At 32.8% G+C, this 24214-nt stretch overlaps 2 protein-coding genes across 9 annotated transcripts; both read right to left on the bottom strand.

Annotated features, from left to right (window-relative positions):
• Positions 1–5211: 5211 nt before the first annotated feature.
• LOC107899759 (probable protein phosphatase 2C 38) lies at positions 5212–8771 on the bottom strand. Of its 3 annotated transcripts, none has more exons than XM_016825550.2 (6): positions 8554–8771; positions 8007–8074; positions 7005–7457; positions 6369–6736; positions 5752–5988; positions 5212–5680 (listed from the first exon to the last, which is right to left on the bottom strand). In XM_016825550.2, exons 3-6 carry the CDS (start codon positions 7327–7329, stop codon positions 5498–5500), a joined length of 1113 nt encoding a protein of 370 aa, XP_016681039.1. In that variant the 5' UTR covers positions 7330–7457; positions 8007–8074; positions 8554–8771; the 3' UTR covers positions 5212–5497. The 3 variants fall into 3 exon arrangements, with proteins under 3 accessions (XP_016681039.1, XP_040948018.1, XP_016681038.1); XM_041092084.1 differs by lacking the exon at positions 8007–8074 and adding an exon at positions 7714–7747; XM_016825549.2 differs by lacking the exon at positions 8007–8074.
• A 403-nt stretch (positions 8772–9174) lies between these two features.
• LOC107899758 (myosin-11) lies at positions 9175–14894 on the bottom strand. Of its 6 annotated transcripts, none has more exons than XM_016825548.2 (6): positions 14786–14894; positions 13805–13877; positions 12840–13217; positions 10858–12742; positions 10336–10539; positions 9175–9655 (listed from the first exon to the last, which is right to left on the bottom strand). In XM_016825548.2, exons 3-6 carry the CDS (start codon positions 13133–13135, stop codon positions 9335–9337), a joined length of 2706 nt encoding a protein of 901 aa, XP_016681037.1. In that variant the 5' UTR covers positions 13136–13217; positions 13805–13877; positions 14786–14894; the 3' UTR covers positions 9175–9334. The 6 variants fall into 6 exon arrangements, with proteins under 6 accessions (XP_016681037.1, XP_016681035.1, XP_040948015.1 ...); XM_016825546.2 differs by having other exon boundaries at positions 10336–10542; positions 14786–14882; XM_041092081.1 differs by having other exon boundaries at positions 10336–10542; positions 13826–13877; positions 14786–14881.
• Positions 14895–24214: the final 9320 nt, after the last annotated feature.

Here is a 24214-nt window from a genome sequence, read left to right as displayed (position 1 = left end):
ATGCTCTTTGGTTTTGATCAGTTCATCATAGTCTTTATCAATGATATCCTGGTGTACTCTAAGATCGAAGATGAACATGATGAGCATCTCAGAGTAGTTCTTCAGATTTGTAACTGTTTTGGTAAGTGATCGAGCCTTTCGATTAGGTAAAAATTTTAAGTATGACAATTGGGTTTTGGTAATTTGGTGTTTCGGTACTTAGAATTAATCGTTTGAATGATGTTTTAGGTTTCAGAGGTCTCATGATTGCTGTAACATAAAAAATAAACAAGGTGTGTAATGAAAACACGAGAAAATGACGTTCGGTGAAAGTCAAAAAACTGGACTGTCGACACCACACGGTCGTGTACAATACACGACCGTGTGACGTGTGAGTGTGTAGCCGTGTGAGTCACGCGGGCTAAGCCAATTTAGCCGTGTGGGCCACACGGGTGAAACCAATTTAAGCGTGTGGGCCTCACAGGCATGTGGGCCCAAAATTTAGTATTTTCTCTAGGGTCGCACACATCATTTCGATCGACTATGGATCTTTCGTCAGCTCGGTAAAGGCAAAACAAACCTTAATGCATGAAATCTGATTCTGAAAGACTGGTTTGAGCACTATGAAGTGCAATATGTATGATATGTTTGTTCTGTATAAACGTATGTAATATTTGTATTTGAGCATGTGGGACATGTTGTTTCTGATATATCTGTTTATCTATTATTTGTATCTGTGTATGGGGTGAGATTTGTATATGTGGAGGAAGTATCCTGTGAGATAATATTTCACCGATATGCTGAAAACATAGTTGCAACCTATTCTGATAAATGTTGTATAGACACTATGTGGTGTGTAGGAATGGGTGAGTGTTTTATACAGCACGTAGTGTGATGGGATGATCAGAGTTGGTGTGTAGAGGATAGGGGATAGAACCTTGCATATCTGCATGATTCAGATATGATCTAACTCTGTTCAGGACTTATGTCCGCTTTGTTCTGTTATGTTGGAAATTTGAATTATATGCATGTATGTTTTCGTTGAGTTACACTCTGAGTTTTTGAAAACTCACTTTTGTTGTCTATTATGTTCAGGTAATCCTCAAGCATAGGCGGGTTGGTACGACGGAGGCTCAATAGTGACCACTAGTTCGCGAACTACTTTTAAATTATGATTTTATTTAGATTTTTGGTTTTTTTGAGAGTTTTGTAATTTTGGAACTCTCTGGACTTTTGGATTTCTTTTGGGTTTTGCTGTTGGTTTTGGTTTTGGTTAAGTTTTCTGCGATGCACAATAAACAATTTTACGGAAATAACGATTTCACGCAAATAAACGTTTTGGAAAGTACAACTTGGTTTTCAAAATATAGCGACTCTTAAGATTTTTGCTGTAAATCATGTTTTCTAAAAGGATAAACTATCGACGGTTTCAGTAATGAATATGATAATAAATGTGTTTTATAAAATGTGGATTTCTTTTTAGCAATAAACTACACGAGATTTTTAACGCGATAAGATTAGATTCGAAACTCTTCTTTGTAACATTTTCAGATTTGGCCATAATGTCTAGGCTGGGTTTGGGGTGTTACATATGCACTTATTGGATTCATTTATTTTATGGTCATTAGCTAAAACAACCTTGTCAAACTTCTGGTGCCATTGTTTTGGTGCTTGTTTAAGTCTATATAGAGATTTAACAACCTTACATACCTTATGCGCTTGTCCTGGAACAACAAATCTTTCTAGTTGTTCCATGTACACTTCCTCTTCCAATTCATCATTTAAAAATGTAGTTTTAGCATCCATTTGGTGAACAACCAAATTATAAATTGAGGTAAGTGATATTAAAAGTCTAATCGTAGCAATTCTTGCTACTACAGCATAGATACCAAAGTAATCAATACCTTGTTTTTGTGTAAAACCTTTGGCTACCAACCTTGCTTTAAATTTATCAATGGTTCCATCAACTTTCATTTTCTTTTTGAAGATCCATTTATAACCATTGGTTTGGAACTCGATGGAAGATCAATTGATATCCACGTTTGATTTTCTATTATTGAATCCATCTCATCATTTATTGATTCTTTCCAAAAAGCAAAGTCTTGAGATTTCATTGCCTCTTCAAATGTAATAGAATCAAATTCTGCATTATAACAATAAGGCATCTTATTGCATATACATTTATCTTTTCCTTCTACAAGAAATATAATGAACTAGTCCAAAATCTTTGACATTTTTAATCATTTTACTTCTTCTTAATTCTTGACAAGATTCATCATTATTATCAACTTGTTCTAGTGGAATCTCATTCTTATTTAAAGAATGAATCAATTGTTGTGGTTGTAATTGTCTTGAAATAGAATTAAATTTATTTTCATCAAAAATAGCATCTCTTGATTCAATAATAGTATTAATTGAAATAGAATCATTTGGTTCAATTACCATAAACCTATATGCTTTGCTATTATGCGCAAATCCTATAAATATGCATTCAGTTCCTCTTTCACCTAACTTTTTACGTTTAAGTGTTGGAACTTTGACAATAGCTATACAACCCCAAACCTTCAAATAAATAAGGTTTGGTTTCCTTTTCTTCCATTGTTCATATGAGATTATTTTAGTTTCCTTATTAGGAACTCTATTCAATATATGAAAAGCTGTTAGAACAACTTCTCCCCAAAAACCTTGTCTAAGACCTGAATATGATAATATTGAATTTACTATTTCAGTCAAGACTCTATTTATCCTTTTAGCTATATCGTTTTGTTATGGTGTGTAAGAGGCTAAAACTTGATGGATAATTTCAATGGATTCAAAATAACTTGGATTATAGTATTCTCTGCCTCTATCTGATTTTAAGCACTTGATAAATAATTCACACTGAAGTTCAACTTCAGATTTAAAAATTATAAATTTATCAAGCATTTCATCTTTTGAATGCAATAAATATACATAGCAATATTTAGAACAATCATCAATAAAAGTAACAAAATATTTCTTTCCACCTAATGTAGGAGTATTATGCATGTCACATAAATCACTATGTATCAAATCAAGCAACTTTGTTTTCCTTTTAACCTTAGGGAAAGGGTTTCTTGTAATTTTAGTCAATATACATGCATTGCATTTTTCAATATTATTATTAAAAATAGGAATTAAATCTAATTTATGCATGTCGTTCAATTTCCTATAATTCAAATGACCTAATCTATAATGCCATAAGAAGATTCAACCATATAAACAAAAATATTATGTTTATTCTTATTAATAACATTGAGTTTAAACATGCTCTGATGCATATACCATTTCCCTACAAAAATTCCTCCCTTAGACAAAATAAACTTATCTACCTCAAAAACAAGTTTGAAACCGAATTTATTCAACAAATTTTTAGACACTAAATTCTTCCTAAATTTTGGTACATAAAGTACATCATTCAATGTTAAAACCTTTCCAGAAGTGAATTGTAGTTCAATAGACCATTTGTTTTTGATTGTTGCAGTGGAAAAATTTTCTATGTACAAGACATTATCATTTTCATATTGTGTGAACATTGTGATCATGCTTTTGTCTTTGCACACATGTTTGGTTGCTCTAGTATCAATCCACCATGCATTATCATCTTACGCCATATTAATTTTAGATATCATTGCAATGAATTTTTCGTTATTATCAGCCTCAAAAAATTATTTCTTCTTTAAAAATCGACATTCATTCTTGAAATGTCCCAGCTTACCACAATGATAGCATAAGCCCTTTTGTTTCTTTTTGAACTTAGGTGCTCTATCAATCTGTTTGAACTTTCTCTTGGATGGTTTAGTAGTTTGTACTTCCTCCGTAACATGCACTTTGACATTTTCAGAATCTAGGTTCTGATATTGCTTTCGATATTTTTCTTCAATATGGAGATGATTTGTCAAAGTCTTAATAGATATTTCCTCTTTCTCATGTTTTAGACTTCTTTTAAAGTCTTTCCAAGATGGTGAAAGTTTGTCTATAATGGAGGATACAACAATCATGTTATCCATTTTCATATCATATTGCTTAACTTGATTTAACATTTTTTTCAATATCACGAAATTGTTCCATAACAGAATGACCATCAACCATGTGATAATTATTGAAACGAATAACAAGAATTTCTTAATTGTAGCATCTTCGGTCATGCATCTTGTCTCCAATTTTTCCCTTAATTCTTTAGTGGTGACCTCATTCTGGTAGGTGTCGAACAAACCATTAAAAGTGGCCTATGCACATGTAATCATCATTGTCCCATTTTTTCCTTTCTCGGTTTGTAACAACAGATTCGTTTTCATTCTCTTCCGGTCTTAAAGTATCCAAAATATAGACAATATTCAAAGTTGATAATAAGAAGTGCATCTTTTTTCTGCCATCGTTGAAATTTGTCGCCATCAAACTGATCAAATTTGACAAAGTTGGAAACCAACTCCCTTAGTGTTTCACTTTCATGTGTTGTAATAGTCATAATGAAATATAACCTTAAAATTATTAGTACAAAACTTCGGTGAGGAAAAATCTTGAACACACGAATGGTACTCGAACAAAAAATAAAGAAATAGGATAAGGCTCCAAGCCCTGTATCAAATCACTATCTTTAAGGTTATATTCGCCTCCACCTATATTCGGTGTGCAAAAGTGTTTCAAGCAAATTAACCTTGATGATACAATGAAGCCAATGACTATTTACGTTTTGCACTGATAAGAACAGTCTATTAAGCACTGAGCAATTTATAATAAGAAACTTAATTTCTACAAAGAATATTCTTTATAGAATAATCTAATAATATTAAAAGAATGGAGGAAGGATAGAAAGAATATTAGAACTTGTTGATGTGATTTTCAAATGAGATCTCATTCCTATTTATAGGAATTTTCATGTTTCTTTATAGAGATATTTCAATAGGTATCTTTTATGAATAATAATGTATTTAAAAAGACACATAATTATTCATTTAATATTATAACTATTCAAATAATATTATTCAGAATAGTTATAATTTTGTCAAAAATCAAGTGATATGACTCTTGACCAATAATTTAAATTACAACATTTCATTTATAGTTGTTGGAACATTATAAATATTTGAAAATATTCCAACATGAAAACTCAAAATACTCAAATTGAACATGGTCCCTATATGATCAGAACAAATGAATTTATTGATATCATCAAACATTGTAATTGAATGTATAGATATCATGGATTAATATAAATTTAATTTGATTAGATTAAAAAATAGAATAATAAACAAATGTAATTAAAATTGCTACAAATGAATAATTGTAGAAAATATTTTATTTATATAATATCAAATGAAAAGTATGATATTTTTTATTTATTTATATGAGATATTTTTACATAAAAAATTTGTAAAAAGAAATTATTAAAGATTAGTGTTACTTTGATGATATGTATGTATATATGTATGTATGTGTGTGTGTGTATTAGGAGGCATTAATTGGTACGTAGTTGTGGACGGAAGGCGTAGAGAAGAGATTAGAATCGGCGGCAGGAGGCGCGGCTAAGGAGATGGGAATCAAGAAACAAAACAATAACAGTAATGTCGTCATGGAAATGTCTGCGCACCCCGCGATCCACCTTTTTCAAATCCGAATATCTCATTTCTCTCTTCTTTGCTGCTTCTCGAAGTGCTGCTTTCACTAGTTTTCGAGCAATACCCTGCGTGTATCATCATCCTTTCATTTTTACGCCAAAATAAACCAACTCAAAAATCAAACATGATATCTTACCGTACGGGGACAGGCGTTGACTATGTTAACTGCGTCCTGATTGCTAAGAAGTTCCCACAGACCATCCGATGCAAATATAAGAAACCGATCTTTAGGACTCAGTTTTTGTACTAATATCGATGGCTTCGCTTGTAGGATCGGCTTCTCGAATGGTTCCGAAACTCTAAACCTCGGCAATAGAGGTTCTTTGTTGAATTCATCCTTCTTTAAATACGCATCCCCTATGGATCTTGCAATCTATCACATCATAAAACTATCATTTTATACAACATGCTAATTCTCTCATACCGACATGGTTAGATTTCTGTAAGTTATGGAAAATGTCATATCCCCATTCAAGAAAATTGAAATAGTAATTCAAATCACGATTCTCATTAAAAGTTCATTTGGAACTCATTAAAAATACATATAGCAACAATCCCATTTAAAATATCGTTATCGAAGATAATGTTGCTCCGACATTTCAAGTCCTTCTCATGTGTTAGACACATTTTCGAATTATAGATATGAAGAATTGACTATATATGTATTTGACACTCACACTGGTGTTCAAATAACATAAATCGAAGAAACAATGGGAACAACAAACTACCAACAAGGAGGGACAATAATTTTACCTGTATTATACCCTTTACACGCCATACTTTGTGCCGAAGGACCACGATCTTTGGATCATCGGGATGCAATGATTGCAACTCCTCCCGAACAGATTCGCAACGTACATTATGCTCTGTCGACAATTGAATTGCTTTCACCTCTTTAAAGGCTTTCTCAAGTCTACCTAAGACCACACGAGAATCTCCAACATTGGCAACGTATAGCAGTCCGCTACAAACTATTCCGACCAAACAACACGAACCAACAGATGCAATTAGCGGCTTACTTAGCCATTGCTTCTTGACGAGAGTAAGAAAATCTTCTTCAGTAGCTAAAAATGCTTTGTTTATAACATCGGCTGACATTCCATGATTCTCGGTTGTAAACTCTGCATCGTTAATAGCTTTTGAGTTAGTAACCAGATCCATTAGCAATAAAAACTCAGAAACTAGAGCCAGAGAAGGGGGGGGGGGAAGAAATTAGATGCACGGGAAGAGGATTAGAGTTGAGTCAAAGTTTGACATTTGTCATCCATGTTACGATTATCAAAAAATGAAGTTTCTGAAACAAGCCGAGACATCATGACCTATCCAAATTAAAGTGAAAAAGTAATAAATGATGATTATATTCAACAAAGTAGAGAAGGAATAACATACTCTTGATATAGTCGAAAAGGTGTTCATTTATAAACCTAGCAGCTTCAGGACCTCCATGACCATCGTAAATTCCGACAAATGTCCCATAAGGGCCTGATTGAAATGAGCTCAAAGGACCTGATTCAAGTTGGCTATGGTCTTCCAATAGATTGTTGGCTTGAATTACTGCCATTGAAAACTTGCCGGTATAATGCTCTCCAGAATCTTTGTACCACAACAATCCATCAACCCTACCATTAGCATCGCCGGCCTTACAAGAATTCTCACCGTCAAAGGATGGCCTCCAGCAACGAGACGCAATTCGTTTTAACGATCTTGATACCATAACTTACATATTCTCACCCAAATGACCCAGCGGCAATCAAAATTGTTCACAGAAATCAATACCAGGAATTCTATTGACCCTAAGTATTCGTTTGCAACAGATGATCCAGATATAAATCACACATTGATCTGCACAGGTGCAATACAAACAACTTATAAAACCTTCATTTAAATCATATGAACTTCTTTATCAAAAAAAAATCATATGAACTTCATTTTAATCCTAAAAATCAATACTGGGAACTCTTCTGGTAACCTTAAGTATTTGCTCCACTTTCTGCTATATATCCAAACCCGAAACCAATTTTATCGTATAAAACACACATTAATCTTCACAGTTGCAACTTTTTTTTTTAAGAAAAAGAAAAGAATATATGTATAGAACCTTCATTTTAATCCCAAAGTATTTGCTCCAATTTCTGCAAAGTTGCAATGAAATGAACCTATAAAACTCTCATTCTAATCCTAAATATCAATCTGCACAGTTATAATAAGAAAAAATGCAATCAAATCAATCTATATATGCTTTTGGAGATCCAATGAACCAACTATATTGCTTTGACTATAATTTTCTAGAAGTATTCGTGTTCGACACATATCCGTATATTGGTATGAAGATATGACCCTTCAAAAATCTTCTAAATACATGAAAATTTTCAAAAAAGAAACTGAATATACCTGTGTCCAAATACACATATCCGACACTCAAACTCGAGTTAAAGTAACATAAGCCAATTCACATGCCTCTGAAATGCATGAAATGAAGAAATAAACTCCAAGACGAATTTTCAGATTATGAACATCTACATGCTTAAATTGGAAACAAATTTATGAACATGCCTACAACAAGAGAAATATCAATTTGGGACAACATAAACAAATAAATAATTCGGATACTCATCAATTGATACCTTAAAAAAACATCAAAAAAAAATTCTAAATACAAGACCCGAAACCGTGATCAAAATTCCATATTGCCAAACTATACAGCCATAGAAATGGATTAAATTGATGAGCTTGAGCCTTAAGGATTGACAACAAAATTTGTTGTTTCTTTAAAGAAAGTCTAGAAATACAAAAACATGAAATTTGAAAAAATTAAAAAAAATCAGACACCTATCAAATTTTACAAAAAAAAAAAAAAAACCCATCACATTAGAAACATCAAAATATAATTATTAGGCAAAAAAGCCGAAGATCAAACATACATTTTCTTCTTACATACCTTGAGAAACAATTAAGAATTTTGTATGATCTTTTCAGTTATAAGCCTGTACAAGAAGATTCAGAAAACCCATTATTTTAAAGGTTTAGATAAACAGAAGAATCAAATGAAAAAGACAAAAAGAGGGAAGATTTTTGAAGAATGTATTGAGACAAAAGAAAACAGAGGAAAGAGTAAGAAAGTTTGGAAGGTAGTTTTGGAGAAATATTTTAACAGAAGGAAACCTTGAATTGATGGTTTTGATTTAGAATTTTCTTTTCCATTTTATTTCAATTTGTTTTTCTAATTTGTTTTCTGTATAATGGGGGAGTTTTGACTAACATTTAGGCTTTCAACAAACCAACATTTTAGCAACTTTTACTCTTTATCTTTCTCCTTTTTTTAGCAAACTATTTTACCTTATTTTCTCTCCTTGTAGAAAATTATTTTGATTTTGATTTTCATGATTTGCTTCACCAATCACCATATAGCTGTTTTGGTAATAAATATTTATGGATAATTTTTCCTAATAATTTTGTTGCATTAACTTACCTCCAAAAGTTAATTACATAATTAAACATCTAGTTAGATTTCGATGTTGTACAATACTTTACGGTTTTATTAACCCAAAAAAGAAAACTATTTGCTATTAAAAGCCAATTCATTATCTCCCAAAACACAATCTGATTCGAAACATGATAATAAAATATAAATAAACATACATAAATGCCTTAAACACAAAAATAAAATATAAAGATACAAAAATACAACATAAATATGTGCATTCCTCGATCATTGACAATCATTCCAGCAAGAATTCAGGCATAGAAGTGGGACTACCAAGAAGATCACAACTTTTATGATTGCTTAAAGTGTCTTTCAAAATTGTAATCTGACCTTCTTTTAGATGTATGTCTTCTTCCAAACCTTCTATTCTCTTTTTCAATGCATTAATCTCTGAATTCAAAACCATGTTCTTCTCATTATATTGCTTCACTTCTTCCCACATCAAATCTCTCTCTTGTGAAACCTTAACCAATATACCCTTCAATATGGTTAGTTCCTTTGTTGATTCTTGTAACTCGCTCTCGAGTCGACTTACATTTTCATCTTTTTTCGGTATCTGTTTAGGATTTTGACACATTTGACCAATCAAAATGTTTAGGAAACAATATCTTGTGAGAGGAAATGCAATGGTAACAGCAAAAAAAGTGAGTGACATAAAACTGAATCAAAGGTCAAACTAGTTGGACCTTCAAATTTTGATCCAATCAGTTAGACAGGCTAGTTAAAAAGTATAAATATCATCATCCGCAATATATCTAACCCTTTGTAACATTTATCTCTCATTATCTCCCTTTCCCTACGCAAAACATACATGCATAACACAATATGTTATCCCAAGAATTAGTGTACCATAGGAGCATTTATTGGTAATGAATATGCTCAAATTTTGAAAAAATATATAATCATATCCCTATTCTCTTGTTCAGTAAGTGTCCAACACAAGAATCGAATAGGCATATTTTAGATAAAAGATTGCAGAGTCCAAGTAACATATAGGATTTCTTAATGTGCAAACAAGTCAAAAGCACATGTGGACGTGCCTAACACCAATATCCAACACATATTCAGGAAAGAGGTATGGAAAACATAGGAAAAGGTTTTAAATATATCCCATCAGACACATACCTATATTCAACATTAACACTTAGTCCAAGTCCAGGTAACATTGATAGCAACTATTCATAAGCAAAGAAGAAAGCATTTTGTTGATACACAGAATTAAACATCAAAGGTTACCTGAAGTTGAAGATCCTTCAACCTATGAGTGAGGCATGAAATGTTGTCAGTTGAATTTTGTAATTCACATCTTAGTATTTCATTGCCTCTCAAAGCTGCCGCAACCTCAGCTTGCAACTCTTCTATTTCAACCTCTTTTGAATAAAGCTTTTCCTTCAACAAACTTGTCATCATAGTTTCTGCTTTAAGCTCACTTCTTATAATCTTCTGGAAAAGTGTACAAGTGTTATTATAAGCTCTAGGGCTGACAAAACAACCCAAAAAACCATAATTTTTAATTCAGTTATTAAGCATTTGATTCGATTTTTGAAAAACCAAAATACTACACATTAACCACAGTTTTAAGGGAAAAAAAACCAAACCAGATTAAAAGACCACATTAAATCTTTACTTGAAAACAAAAAAAACACAAGTTCAATAATGAGCATGATTGAAGAACAATGAGCAATGAAAAGCCCTTCATTCAATGTGTTTAGCTTCTTCAACCGCAGATTTCAACAACAACAAAAAAAAAACCCTTACCTCTGAAGATTGATTGTTGCGTTTTGTTGACATGGTTGGATCCACGGATGCTGAGTGAGAGTCCGAGGCAACCAAACCGGATTTCTCATGCAACAAACCAGATATTGTCTGCAGACTTCTCCTTAGGCTTTCAATTCCACGTTTAAAGCCTTCGATTTTAAGATCAGATTCAACAATAAATAGACTATCTAAACCTGGTTGCATTCCTTGAAGATGACTAGGTTTTCCTTTGATGAACTCAATTAACTTTGAAGACAGATTGATAATCTCATTAAGCATAGACAGTCCGCGATTCTGTAGACAGCATACATGATCCTGCAGTTCGTTGTCAAACTTGAAGGTTAATCCGATAATTTCATTTCCATTACCCTTTAATTGATTCAACAAATAGATATTCTCGCGTCGAAGAGAGTAAGCTTCAAGCCTATAAGACTCTACTTCCTTTCTTAATGCCAATTCTACTCCAGTTAACCTCATTTGCTCCCTTTGTAATTTTTGCACTTGCTTTTCATTCTTTTCCATAGATTGCTTCTGGTCGATCTCCTTACCGTATCCATCTCTCAACCCTTCAATCATTTTCTCTTGCTCGGTGCATGTTCGGAGTAGTCTGGTAACGGACTTTTGCAATTCCTTGCACTCCTTCTCTTTCTCTTCGAGATTTCTTCTAACGCAAGCTACATCTTCCATTGCTGCTCTATGCTTCTCTTGTGACTCGGAGAGATTTTGACTTGGATCTTGATTCTCATCGTTCATCTTTTCAACCCTTCTCATCAACTCTTTAAGTTGTTGTTCTGAGTACTTCGTAAGGCTTCTGTTTTCAGTTTCGCTGTCATTGAAGGAAGAGACTTCTCTCTGAAGTGAAACGTTTTGCTCTGCTAACTCTTGAACTCGATCACGAAGCCTTCGCTCTTCTAACCTATACTTCTCAAGCTTAACCGACCAATCACTTGACCTTCTATCGAACTCCTTTTCGAATCGCAACTGTGTCTCATGCTTTGCCTTCTCTAGTTTTTCAATCTGTGACTCCATTTCTTCCCTCGCCATTCTCAGTTCCTCCCTAGCACTCGCTCTCTCGTCAATTCTAGACTGTTGAAGATCCAAAACCTCGAGGGCTAGCTTTTTTTTCTCCTCTTTTAGGTGCTGAACAGACCGAATGAGCGATGAAACATCAAACCCACCGTTACAAATAAAGCTTTCCTGCTCATGAGCTTCAGAAAGAAGCAAGGCTCTTTCCTTGGCATGTTTAGATCGTCTTTCTAACTCGACTACTGAATCATCTTCAGAAGAATTTAAACCGTCAGGGTTTCCCTCAATGAAACAATTTTTGTAAGGCTCATCCATTTCCAATTTGGACTCAGGACGCATATTCAAGTATCCACCATATACATCTTCCTTTGTGATCGGAATATGACGGTTGAATCCCTTTGAACTTGATTCTGAGACAACATGAGTCTGTGAAAGCCTCTCAATCACATTCTTTGCAACCATTCGTGGCGACTCATGCCCGAATCCATTTTCCACCCTATCTCTAGATGAAAAGTGAAGACGAGTGCTGTCACCATTCCTAAATGAATGAGACTTGTTTTTCTCTTTGACACTCTGTGTCGGAGATGAAGGTGCAGTATATCGAGCTCCCGGTGGATGCCTCCGACCACCATTTCCTGGAGTTGAACTGTTCCTTAACTTGCTAATTTCCGGAAGCTGTTCTCCGTCAATATAGCGATCGATAACTTGGGCCGACACATTGCTAGAGCAAGAGGAAGAGCTGCCAGATGAATCATGGTGCAGCCTCAAAGAACCAGAAGAACACGGCCTCTCGAAACTGATAATTTCTGTTTCACATCGTTTTGCCTTAGATTTCTTCTCAGGCATATGAGCCCTGCATCTGGAACAAACCGCAAGAACATCAATGCTACTCCATATGATTTATAGAAGTGAAAAAAAAATACTAATGTCATATCCAAGCACACCAAATGCCTTACAGCGATTGGTGATCATACTGCTGTTGTGAGGAAGAACAATTTTGTTGTCCAAGCTCATTGCCTGATGACAAAGAACGACTCCGAACAAGACTAGAAGCATTACTGAAGCTGGGGCTATCAGACATTAGCTTCCAACTGTAGTCAGCCATGTCAACAAGTTGATCATTCAACCAACTTTCTGATGTTTTCCCCTGGTAAACTTGTTTATCCGTTGATTCCGAAAGAACCTTGTTGTTACCACTGCTAGAAGAGGAAGATTTGAAGAAAAACAGTTTCTTCATCTCTATATATATCATCAATTAGAGCAGCTTATGAAAATGGAATGAGTCCCAATCCCTTTATAACATAACAATCCTCAAAGAATGGACCTCAATAAACCTGTAAACAATTATATAAACCATAAAAGTGAGTTGTAAAAAGGGTAAAGGGCATTATTAACACACAAAAAACATCATCAAGATCACTAGAAATACAACTGAAAAAATTCAGATATTTATATTGTTTTCGTGTTATCTTTTTCATGTCATAATCATATCTAAAATGTTATTATATATAACAACTTGTTATACATATATTGACATCTTCATGTAATTGTGTCGTGTGTTTTTTCATGGCTTCTCATGTTTTAATTTTTTTTTCTGGTATCACGTTCATGGTAATGGAATATCAAATAGAAGAAAAAAGAATGCATATGCAGCATTGAGATGTCAATCATGAAAAAGAACATGATATAGAGAAATCATACACTGGTTATGTATTGACAATATTAAAATGCGAAAATCATAAAAGTAAAACTCAGATCTTATGATTCATTTAGTTGGCAGACTCTTCAGTTCTAATTAAGGATTAGGATTTAATTTCAGTGTTTTACTCGTATTAAAATATGAGAATGATATATTATCCTCTAAATACTGAATACATGAAAAACTATAAGAAAATTAATATAATCATTTCAAGATACACACTTGTATCTGACATTTGCTTACATCCGAATCCAACTCAGCTGGGACAAAGCTATGAGAAACCTAAACGCCAAAACTAGGGTACCAAGATAAAAAAAAGAACCGTTAGTAATTAAGATTCGGCAAAAGACAGAAAAATAAAAAATAGAAGTTCAAAAGGAAAATAAGAACCTGAATACAGTACAATAACTTTAATTTATGTCTAATATTTATACCTACGAAAAGATTACAAAAAATTCTAATGTCTCGGTATCAAACAGTATTTATATCCTACACCCACTTGAAGCTGGCTCACATCACATGTACCTTTTTATTAGGAAAATATAAATATAAATGTTTTAAAAAATAATTTCAGTTGCCTACAAAATGATTTAAAGAAACAAAATTATGTATATGAAACAGATAGGCCAAGAGTAATGCTTAAGATTGAATCTAAATTCACCACCATTTTCGACTCTTTAGAAACCTTTTATTAACCAAAAAAAAAAAGACCTTTAAGAAGAATAAAGAAATAAAATTAATTTCATGAAATTCTGACAAAAAACAAGGATCCCAGAGTTGAGTGATCATCAAATAAAATAATAATAATTCCATTATGAAGGAAAAACGAAAAACCTTAAGTAAATTATAAATACTAAATATAAAACAATACAGTTGAAATCAATCTGTTGATGATTGCCTTAGCTTACCAAGAAAAAATCAGAAGAAAACATTTGAATTTTAGAAACAGAGCTTGAGAAAACACTCGGTGAAAACTTCCTTTTCCAGTTCAACTTTCTCAGCAACCAAACAGACCCAGTGAAAAATAGTCACACACACACAAAAAAAAAAAACAAAACAAAAAAAGAAACAGACTTCACTTTTCAAACGGTCAAAATTTTCTTTCCTCAAAAGCCCAAAGACGAGTAATTTAAATAAAAATCAATATAGTAAATTCACGAACTCGATACACTGAAAAGAAAATCTTTGCATTTAGTTACTTACCATTAAAGGAGAGAAACTGTATGTTGTTAAGAAAGTTTAAGTTGTCTCAAAATTCGAATTAGAAAATAATAATAATCCCTCGAAATTTAAGGTTCTTAAAACAGAAGTTATTAGAGATCGTTTGCGATTTTGGTTTTAACGGCGACGGAACGGAGAAAATATGAGAAAAGGTTCAGGGTATTTTCGTCTTTGAACTAACGCTTTTGCGTTGAGTATTATATACTAATTATTTTTTATACAAATGCCTGAATTTAATAAGAGGATAAATCCAGTTTAGTACGTTTAAATTTTCGTTCATTTTATTTACTGATGTTAATTGAATTAAAACTTAATTCATACTCATTGTTAAATTAAATATTTTTATAATGATATAATTCATAGAAAATACAATTCACTATTATAAATTAAATTTACTAAAACATATTACATTTGGATTTTAAGAATTTGAATTTATTATTGTCTCGTTAAATAAAATAGTAAAATATTTACTATTTTAATAAAATACGAGTTGATTGAAAAATATTATTAGGAGAAATACTAAAAATCTTGAATATATAAATTAAAATAAACATGAAAAATATTAAAAAATTGAATTTAATGTTAATTTAAATTAAATTTGTGCAGCCGTAGGAGTTTTACTTTTTATTCTATTAACATGGTTATTATTACCGCAATTTAAAGGTTATAAATTCGAATGTTTTCTTCTAATGCTCTGATCGAATAAAATTGAATGCAAATTTGTCTAAGTGGCTATTTGAATATTAATTAAATTTTAATAAAACTATTTGTAGAAAATAAAAATTAGTAGATAAAGATTATTATTATTTTGTTATTTTACCAAAAAACCAAACTAGTGGACATAATCTCCAAGCTTTTTTCTAAATGGAAAAAAAAACACACAAGACGAAGACGTGACTTTTTCATTAAACATAATGATGCCAATTCCCTTAATTCATGCAACTTCTTTGGGATTACAAGAATCATTTTCTTTCTCAATGCAAAAGCCAAACGATGATTACACAATAAAAGATATATTTTATGAAATGCATAATAATTAATTTTGTACTCCAATTTTATTTTTTTAATGTTCATTTAATTTTATCTCTTTTAATTCTTTAATTTATATTGTTTATCAAATCATTTCAAATTTCATGAAAAAGTTAATGCTTGTTAACTTTTCTAACATATCATTTACATGAATGCCATGTCAACAATTAATTAATTTTTAAAATTAAAAATATTTTATATTTTATACTTTTTAATTTTTAAAATATTTATAATTTTTAAATTTAAAAAAAATTAATTAATTGCTTATGTGGTATCCACGTGGCAATCCATATGTATTTGATGTCAATAAAGCTAACTTTTGCATCTATTTTGGGGTTTGATTTGGCAAACAACTACCTCCTTAACTAATCAGCCTATTACTACAGTGGAGTGTCCCTAAATTAATTTTTTTTCTATAACCACTCTTTTTTGAACTCATTTGTCTGATCAATAATACAATGGAGCAAACAAAGCATTATTGAGCTACTCAACAGTTTCAAACATTGGAGTGTAAAACTATTGCTAAGGTATTCGTTATAATTTATAATCAAATTATTGAATTTAGGATCAAGAAATTCTAAATGCATTAAAAGAACCCTGCTACAGACTTAACTGTATTGATACTTAAGTTGTTTTAGGAATCAATTTTCAAACAACTATCCTAAGCTAAACATGCTTCATCAACTTCCACAATTTTCTAAATTAGTCGAAGAGTTATTATCCTCATCGAACATCACCGATATCAATATACTCATCATAGTTTTAGTAGTTATTTGGCATTTGTATGTAATGGCAAAATGAATGACAAAATGCATGAATGTTAAAGCATCTATCTACAGTATAATATATGTACAACACAACACACCCCCAAACCTAAGGGATGTATTGTCCTTAATGCATGAACAATGAAATATGGCAAAAATGCAAAAACAACTATCAACTATAAAAATGCCATGACAACTAAATATGAATGCATGAAACATATAGTATAAAATAAAAGAAAGAAAAACAAAAGCTTGGAAAGAATTGATGTTACTCTATTTGGGTTGGGTGGATTTCTTGGTAACTCGTTTGTAGTGCTGCTTCCTTTCTATTTCACCAGTATCATCTTGGACAGATTTTCTAGTAGTTTGCTTGTAGCACTTCCGTTTTAGCTGGTTAATAGGCACATTTTCTTCGTCATCAGTGTCTGACTTTGTGAGATCATCAATCAGTTGATGAACTACACATTCTTGTTCTATCATAGGTGCAGTGGTCAGCGTAGTGGTGGTGTCTGTAGGTGTAGTAGCTTAAGTCATGTCATCATCTTCCTTCTTAGATTCAACATGGACATATTCGATTTTCTCTGCTTCTCCTTCTGGTTTTGTGGTCTTCTTCTCCATAATAGTTTCTTCTCCATCGTTATCATTCTCCTTTAGCTCCAACAATAATTCCTTAGGAAAAATAGGGAATGGAGGCATGGGTTGGGTAAAGTTCTTCTGAAGAGATTTCTTCATGGCCTAATCTCTTCGTCGGATATACCCTCAAAAGAGAGCCATTTCCTCTTGAGTGCAGCCAAAATCAATGGCTAGCCTGTGTTGGTGTTTCTCCAGTATGCGAAATTTTTGTTGCAACATCTCAAGCGCATCAATCACTTTCTGCAAAAAATTACTATGAGATGTTGATAGAGCAATATCAGTAGGCAGAAATGGTGATGATGTAGATGTGGAGCCCAGATGCCTTGCATTTTCCTCTTCAGAAAATCTTAGGGCGAGTTGCTTTGTGATGGCTCATTTGTTAGGGATTGTATCTTAATTCGTTTGAATAGGAGCCTTCGCTCGCTGACAAAATGTTGTAATGAAGGATGGAAAATTTAAGGCACTAGCATTCTTTTGAGAGTAGCGGTGGACTTCTCTAAAAATAATGCTTCCAACATTGATCTTTCACCCGTCATAATCGAGTGCAATAATAACATGCGTTCTTTTGAAACAGTTAAGTTGTGAGTAGAAGGGATGAGACAAGTTTTGAGGAAATGATACCAGACTCTATAGTGAGGCTTTAACAATACCCGGTCAATGGTATAACAATCATTTCTAGAAACCGTCCACTTCATCCCCTCGACACATAAATCTGTTAGTACTTGTGAGAGTCCTTTAGTGGTCATAGACTTGACAATTTGGGCGTGTTTGTCTGGGCCGTCAGATAACCCATATTGTGCATTAATGGAGTCTTCATTGAACATCACCGATACACCGCACACATATATAAAGGCATCGTCCGGAAAGGTGAGATAAGCATAAAAATCTTTCACTAACTTGGTGAGAACATCATCGAAGTGGATACAAAAGATTTTCCATCCATGTTTCTCCACTACAGAAGAAATAGCTTCAGAGTAACCCATAAACGGAGCATCTTGAAAAGGAAACCTTTTTCCAAACAAAATGGCCACTTTGATATGTTCTGGGTATACTTCTTTTATGTAATTTTGCTAAAAAATGTTTGTAGAGGTATAGGGGTGGAAGAGGATGGTGCTTGGCGAGCCATTGTATCAACAATAGTGACTGAAAAAATAAAAAAGGTGAGACCTTTACAGTTTGAATGGAGTAAAAACAGAAAAGGTTGAAGAAAATGAAACGAAAAATAAGTTAGAAAGAAGTAAAATGATTAAGGTAAACGTAAGAGAAAATATAGCGATGGCGTGTTGGCTAAGATTAACCTAAGAGTGTACCCTGCCACAAACAAAGGAAAAATTAAGCGAGAAAAACAAAATAGCAGAAAAATCAAGAAATTAAAATTAACTAATGTAATGAATGGGCTGATGTCTACAATCGTTAGCCATAATGTGCCTATAAAAAATAATAACAAGTAAATAAACTTATTGAAGAAACAAAACACAAAATTAAGAGCAATGAATATAATAGAATAAGAAAGAAATATGAAATGGTTCGAAAATTGATGGAACTTTTAACACGAATTATAAGGGCTCTAAAGTAGTGATTTAATCATTGGCCATTGACTTTGAAATTAGAACCAGACAGTCTTGTTGTCTTTAACTTGTACAGCTCCATAAGGACAAACATGTACTATCTTGAATGGACCAGAGCAATGAAATTTCAATTTGCCAGGAAATAATTTAAGTCTAGAATTGAATAACAGGACTTGTTGTCCAGGTACAAATTACCGTGGCAAAATTTTGTTATCATGCCATTGCTTTATCTTTTCTTTGTACAACTTGACATTCTCATAGGCTTGTGCTCGAAATTTTTCCATCTCACTCAACTCCAATAGGCGGTGGGTACCAATAGCACTCCAATCCATATTAAACTTCTTAATTTTCGAATATGTCTTATGTTCAAGTTCAACGGGCAAATGACAGGGTTTCCCATAAACAAGCTTGAAGGGCAACATCCCCAATAGCGTCTTGAATGTAGTGCGATATGCCCATAAAGTTTCATCCAATCTGGATAACCAATCTTTTCAATTGGGATTGACTACCTTCTTCAGAATTTGTTTAATCTCTCTATTAGAGACTTCTGCCTGCCCATTTGTCTGAGGATGGTATGCCGTGACAATTTTATGTTTAACTCCATACCTGTTTAGAGTATTAGCAACTAATTTGCAATCAAAATGTGAACCTTCATCACTAATTAGAGCACGATGAGTACCAAACCTATTAAAAATATTCTTATGGAGAAATTTCAGTATCGATTTGGCATCATTTGTTGGTAAAGTAACAACCTCAACCCATATGGAGACATAATCAATATCTAAAAGTATGTATGCATTGCCTTAAGAAGGTGGGATTGGTCCCATAAAATCAATTCCCTAAACGTCAAATAGTTCTACTTCTAAAATAGTTTGCAAGGGCATCTCATACCTCCTCGAAAGATTTCCAGTTCTTTGATAGTGATTGCAAGCTTGGAAAAATTCATGAGCATCTTTAAACATGGTTCGCCAACAAAAACTTGATTGGAGAATTTTAGCTATAGTTCTCATGCCTCCAAAGCGCCCTCTAGATGGTGCTGGATGACAATAATACTTTAAATCTCGTCATCTAGAACACACTTCTGAATTATCTGGTCTGCACACTGTTTGAATAAAAACGGCTTATCACAGTAATACTGCTTGCCATCATGGAGAAACTTTTTCCATATTTGATTTGTGAGGTCAGGTGGTAGCAGTCTACTAACCAAAAAATTTACAATATCAGCATACCATTGTAATGCCATGGCAACTAACAGTTGCTAATTTGGAACATCATCCTGAATGCGCGCAATATGACCGTCTTCATTTCCTGCTTCAATTCGAGATAAGTGATCAGTCACTTGATTTTCTATGCCTTTCCTATCTCTAATTTCTAGATCAAATTCATGTAATAACAATATCCATCAAATCAACCTGAGCTTGGCATCTTTATTTGTCACCTAGTATTTAATAGCAGAGTGGCCCGTATAAATCGTCACTTTAGTGCCTACTAAATAAACCCTGAATTTGTCAAAGGCAAATACCATAGCTAACAGCTCATTTTCAGTGGTGGTATAATTTAGCTGTGAATTAGTCAACGTACGACTTGCATAGTAGATAGCATGAAATACCTTGTTCTTTCTTTGCCCAAGCACTGCCCTTATGGAAAAATCACTTGTATCACACACAAGTTCGAAAGGTAACATCCAATCTGTGTTATGACTATTGGTGCCGTGACTAGCCATTTTTTCAACTCCTCAAATGCTTGTAAGCACTGACCATCAAAATTGAAAGATCTATTGTGTTCTAACAATGTACACAGGGGTTTTGATATTTTCAAAAAATCTTTGATGAATCATTTATAGAATCCTGCATGGCCAAGAAAACTGTGAATACCTTTAATTATGGAGGGTTGCAACTGCTTATTTTTTAGTGGTGTCGAAAATAGTAGTTTCGAGACCAAAAATTTGATGAGTAAGTTTGTAAATATTATTATTTAATATTTATGAGTCAAATGTGATTTTAAAAGGATTTTTTATATGATAATTTATGCTATTCGAGTGATTAATTAAGTTCAAGTGGCAAGACCCTAAAGTCAAGTGGTTTTAGAAAATGAGATATCGAGACCTCGTTTCTATAAATCGAGCCGTAAATATTTTTATAAATATTTACAGAGTGTCATTAAGGTGGTATTAAATATTTGTTATGAAATTTTAACGTTTCTATAGTTAAGTAATTTAAAAGGACTAAATCGTGAAAGATGTAAAATTTGATCACTAATTGGTTTGAGTGATTAAATGACTTATTAATTAAAGTTAAAGGGACTTGAATGGTAATTAAACCATTCAAGTAGTTAGTGGACATTTATGGGCATGAATTTGGTGTTTTATTTAATTATTGACTAAGGTTAAAATGGTAATTTGATAACTAAATTAAATAAAGCTAAAATGTTTTATCATCTTTTACATTTCTCCATCACCGAATTCAAAAGGGAGAAGAAGCCATTTTTGAGCATGGAGGTTTCTGCAAGTTCAAATTCTAGATTGGTATGTGATTTAGCCTTGTTTCTAATAATTTTTATGTTTTGATATCGTTACAACTAGGTCTAGCTAGCCTGTACCTTCGATTTTGAAACTGTTAAAGATTTTGAATGTTGTCATTGATGAATCTAGTGATTTTTTTATGTTAAATGATGAATTTGAGATATTAGTTGTTATTTAAAGGTCTTTTGTTAAGTGATTTTTGATAAATTTATCGATTAGGGACTAAATTGTTAAAATAATAAAAGTACAAGGATTTGATGTGGAATTTTTATAAATATGGTCTGTATTGGAAGCTATGAACATTTGGCTAAGCTAAAATTTGGGTAAAAGTGGTTAATTTGCATGTTTTAGGCTTAAGGACTAAATTGAATAAAAGTAAAATGTTAGGGGTAATTTTGTAAAAATGTAAAAATACTAAATTGCATAGAATAATTAGTTTTACTATCTAAATTAATAAATTGAATGAAATTATTAATTTAGATCAAGACCGAGTGGAAAAATCGAGGAAAATAAAAAATTACCAAAAAGCCCCTATACTTCGACATTTCTGCAATTTGGCCAGGTAAGTTCGTACAGTTTAGAATTTAATATCAATATGAATTTTTGAGTATATTATCATGGAACAATTTATATATTTATTTTTAATTGTTGGTAACGAATGGTAAATTGAGATATATTATTAAATTTGATGCTCGGTTTGATGCAAGATAGAGTACAATCGTGATTTGGTGTTTACGGGGGTTTGGAATGGAGATGGTAGTGGAGGAGATATCTGTATATTACCCGAGTAAACTGAGGTTCAACATTTGTTACGAACTCTTGTTTATACTCTCTGTCTGGCGTGTTTCGGTTGGATTAGCTCTTATAAGCTTTTGTTTGGTGTGTTCGGTTGATCTGATGTTGTACTCTTATCCGTAAGTCGTTCTTCGAATTAAAAATTTGGTAAGGTGATTTTTTTAATGAATTTGATGAATTTTCTATTCAATTGAGTATTCAAATGATTTATATCATGAAACCTATGAAAAAGGAATGAAAAGAAAATGTTAAATGAAGGTATGTCTATGTTCATGAAATTGATGATTTCAAGTGAGGTTATTCATGTTTAATGACTTATCCTATGTTAATTCAAGTGAATTTTGAATTAATGCACTAAAATGTGTTGTTGATGATGCTTAAGCTTGTGCCAAGCTATTGGTTGGATTTTATTATGTTTGCTTTTAAAGCCATGCATTGAAATGCTAAGTGTCCAAATGGAAATATGCTTATGTTCATGAAAGGGTGGTAAGAATCAAACCATGTATTTTCTAATAAAATGGTTTATCATGTGGGTGATGTTTATGCTTATGTCTTGTATTATGCAAATGAAACAGGTAAGAAAAGGTAAAGAAACAGTAAGTTTAGAGTTGAGATGTAATATGATGAAAAAGGGATTGATGAGTTGAATGATGTACTTATATGTGAAAAACTTACATATACTATGGATGATTTTACCTAGGTCATAAACAATATATACTAATTAGTGAATTGATGTTGTTATTTAAGATTGTGCTAAGTAAATGAAATGGAAAGTAAGTAAATGGAATGGTAAGAAAGTAAATGGAGTGGTTCATAATATTATGAAAAGGTTAATGATTGAGTAATATGTTTTACAAATCCTATTATGTTAGGAATGAAAAATATGTGATATTAATGAACTTAATCATTTATGAGTTGATGGTTAAAAAAAGTTTGATAAACTTTGTGGAATTGGTTTAGGTTTATATTACCTATAAAGTTCATTATTAAATGGCATGTTATGTTTAAAGTTTATATGAGCTTACTAAGCATTCATTGCTTACATAGTTATTTTCCTTTACTTTTTAGATTATCGGAAGCTCGACCGGTTTGGCAGCTCATCAGAGACCTATCACACTATCCAGTGATTATATCGGTAGTTTTTGATGTATGGATTAAGGTTATAATGACATGTATAGGTGGAATTGTTTGATGAACTAGTTGTTATGTTTGGCTTGTAAATATGGTAATATGGTTGGTGTGTTTTTGCCATTTGATGTCTTGATGGTTGGTGTATTTTTGCTAAATTGATGCATGGTTTAAATGACCAAAGTGGTATGTGTGGACATGGTTGAAATGTGGTCAATAAGGTTATATGTTGATATGGAATTTAGTTAAGGTTGTTTGGATGAAACATGATCATTTTGATGCAAAAGTAAGTATGAATGCTTGGTTATGATTGAGGTGCCTAAATGGAATATTGGTTGAATGAATTTATGGTATATTGAAATAGTCTTATTATGCATATTTTGGCACGTTTTGGTGCCTGATCACAGGTTCATTTGGCTTGTAAGTACTTGTTGAAATTGGGTGAAAAAAAGGCTGGATTTTGGCCTATTTCTTATCCACACGGCCTAATACACAGGCGTGTGTCTTAGCCGTGTGTGACACACGGCTAAGACACGACCATGTGTCCCTTGTAGGTCTTAAAGGTTGTTATTTGGATTGTTACACGGCCTGGCACACGAGCGTGTGGCTTGGCCGTGTGACCCAAGTCGGAGAGTTACACGGGCACGAACATGGGCTGGGACACGACTGTGTGTCCCTATGTTGATTGTAAACGGCTTGAGACACGAGCGTGTGTCTCAGCCGTGTGAGTCACACGGCCTGGCCACACGGCTGTGTGACCCCTGCAGTCCAAATTTTTCAACTTTTCCTAAACTTTCTAAATGTTTTCGATTTAGTCCCGGACTGTTTCTATAGTATTTTTGGGCCTCGAGGGCTTGATTAAGGGACGTTATGAATGTATTTGAATGTAATTAGATTATGTTTGCATGATGTATGAATTGAATGGTTTATTATTCTGTTTGTTCGGTAATACTCCGTAACCCTATTCTGGCGA

The sequence above is a fragment of the Gossypium hirsutum genome, chromosome D04 (assembly GCF_007990345.1).
Source record: "Gossypium hirsutum isolate 1008001.06 chromosome D04, Gossypium_hirsutum_v2.1, whole genome shotgun sequence".
Lineage (NCBI taxonomy): Eukaryota > Viridiplantae > Streptophyta > Magnoliopsida > Malvales > Malvaceae > Gossypium > Gossypium hirsutum.
This window is presented reverse-complemented; position numbering and strand designations above follow the sequence as displayed.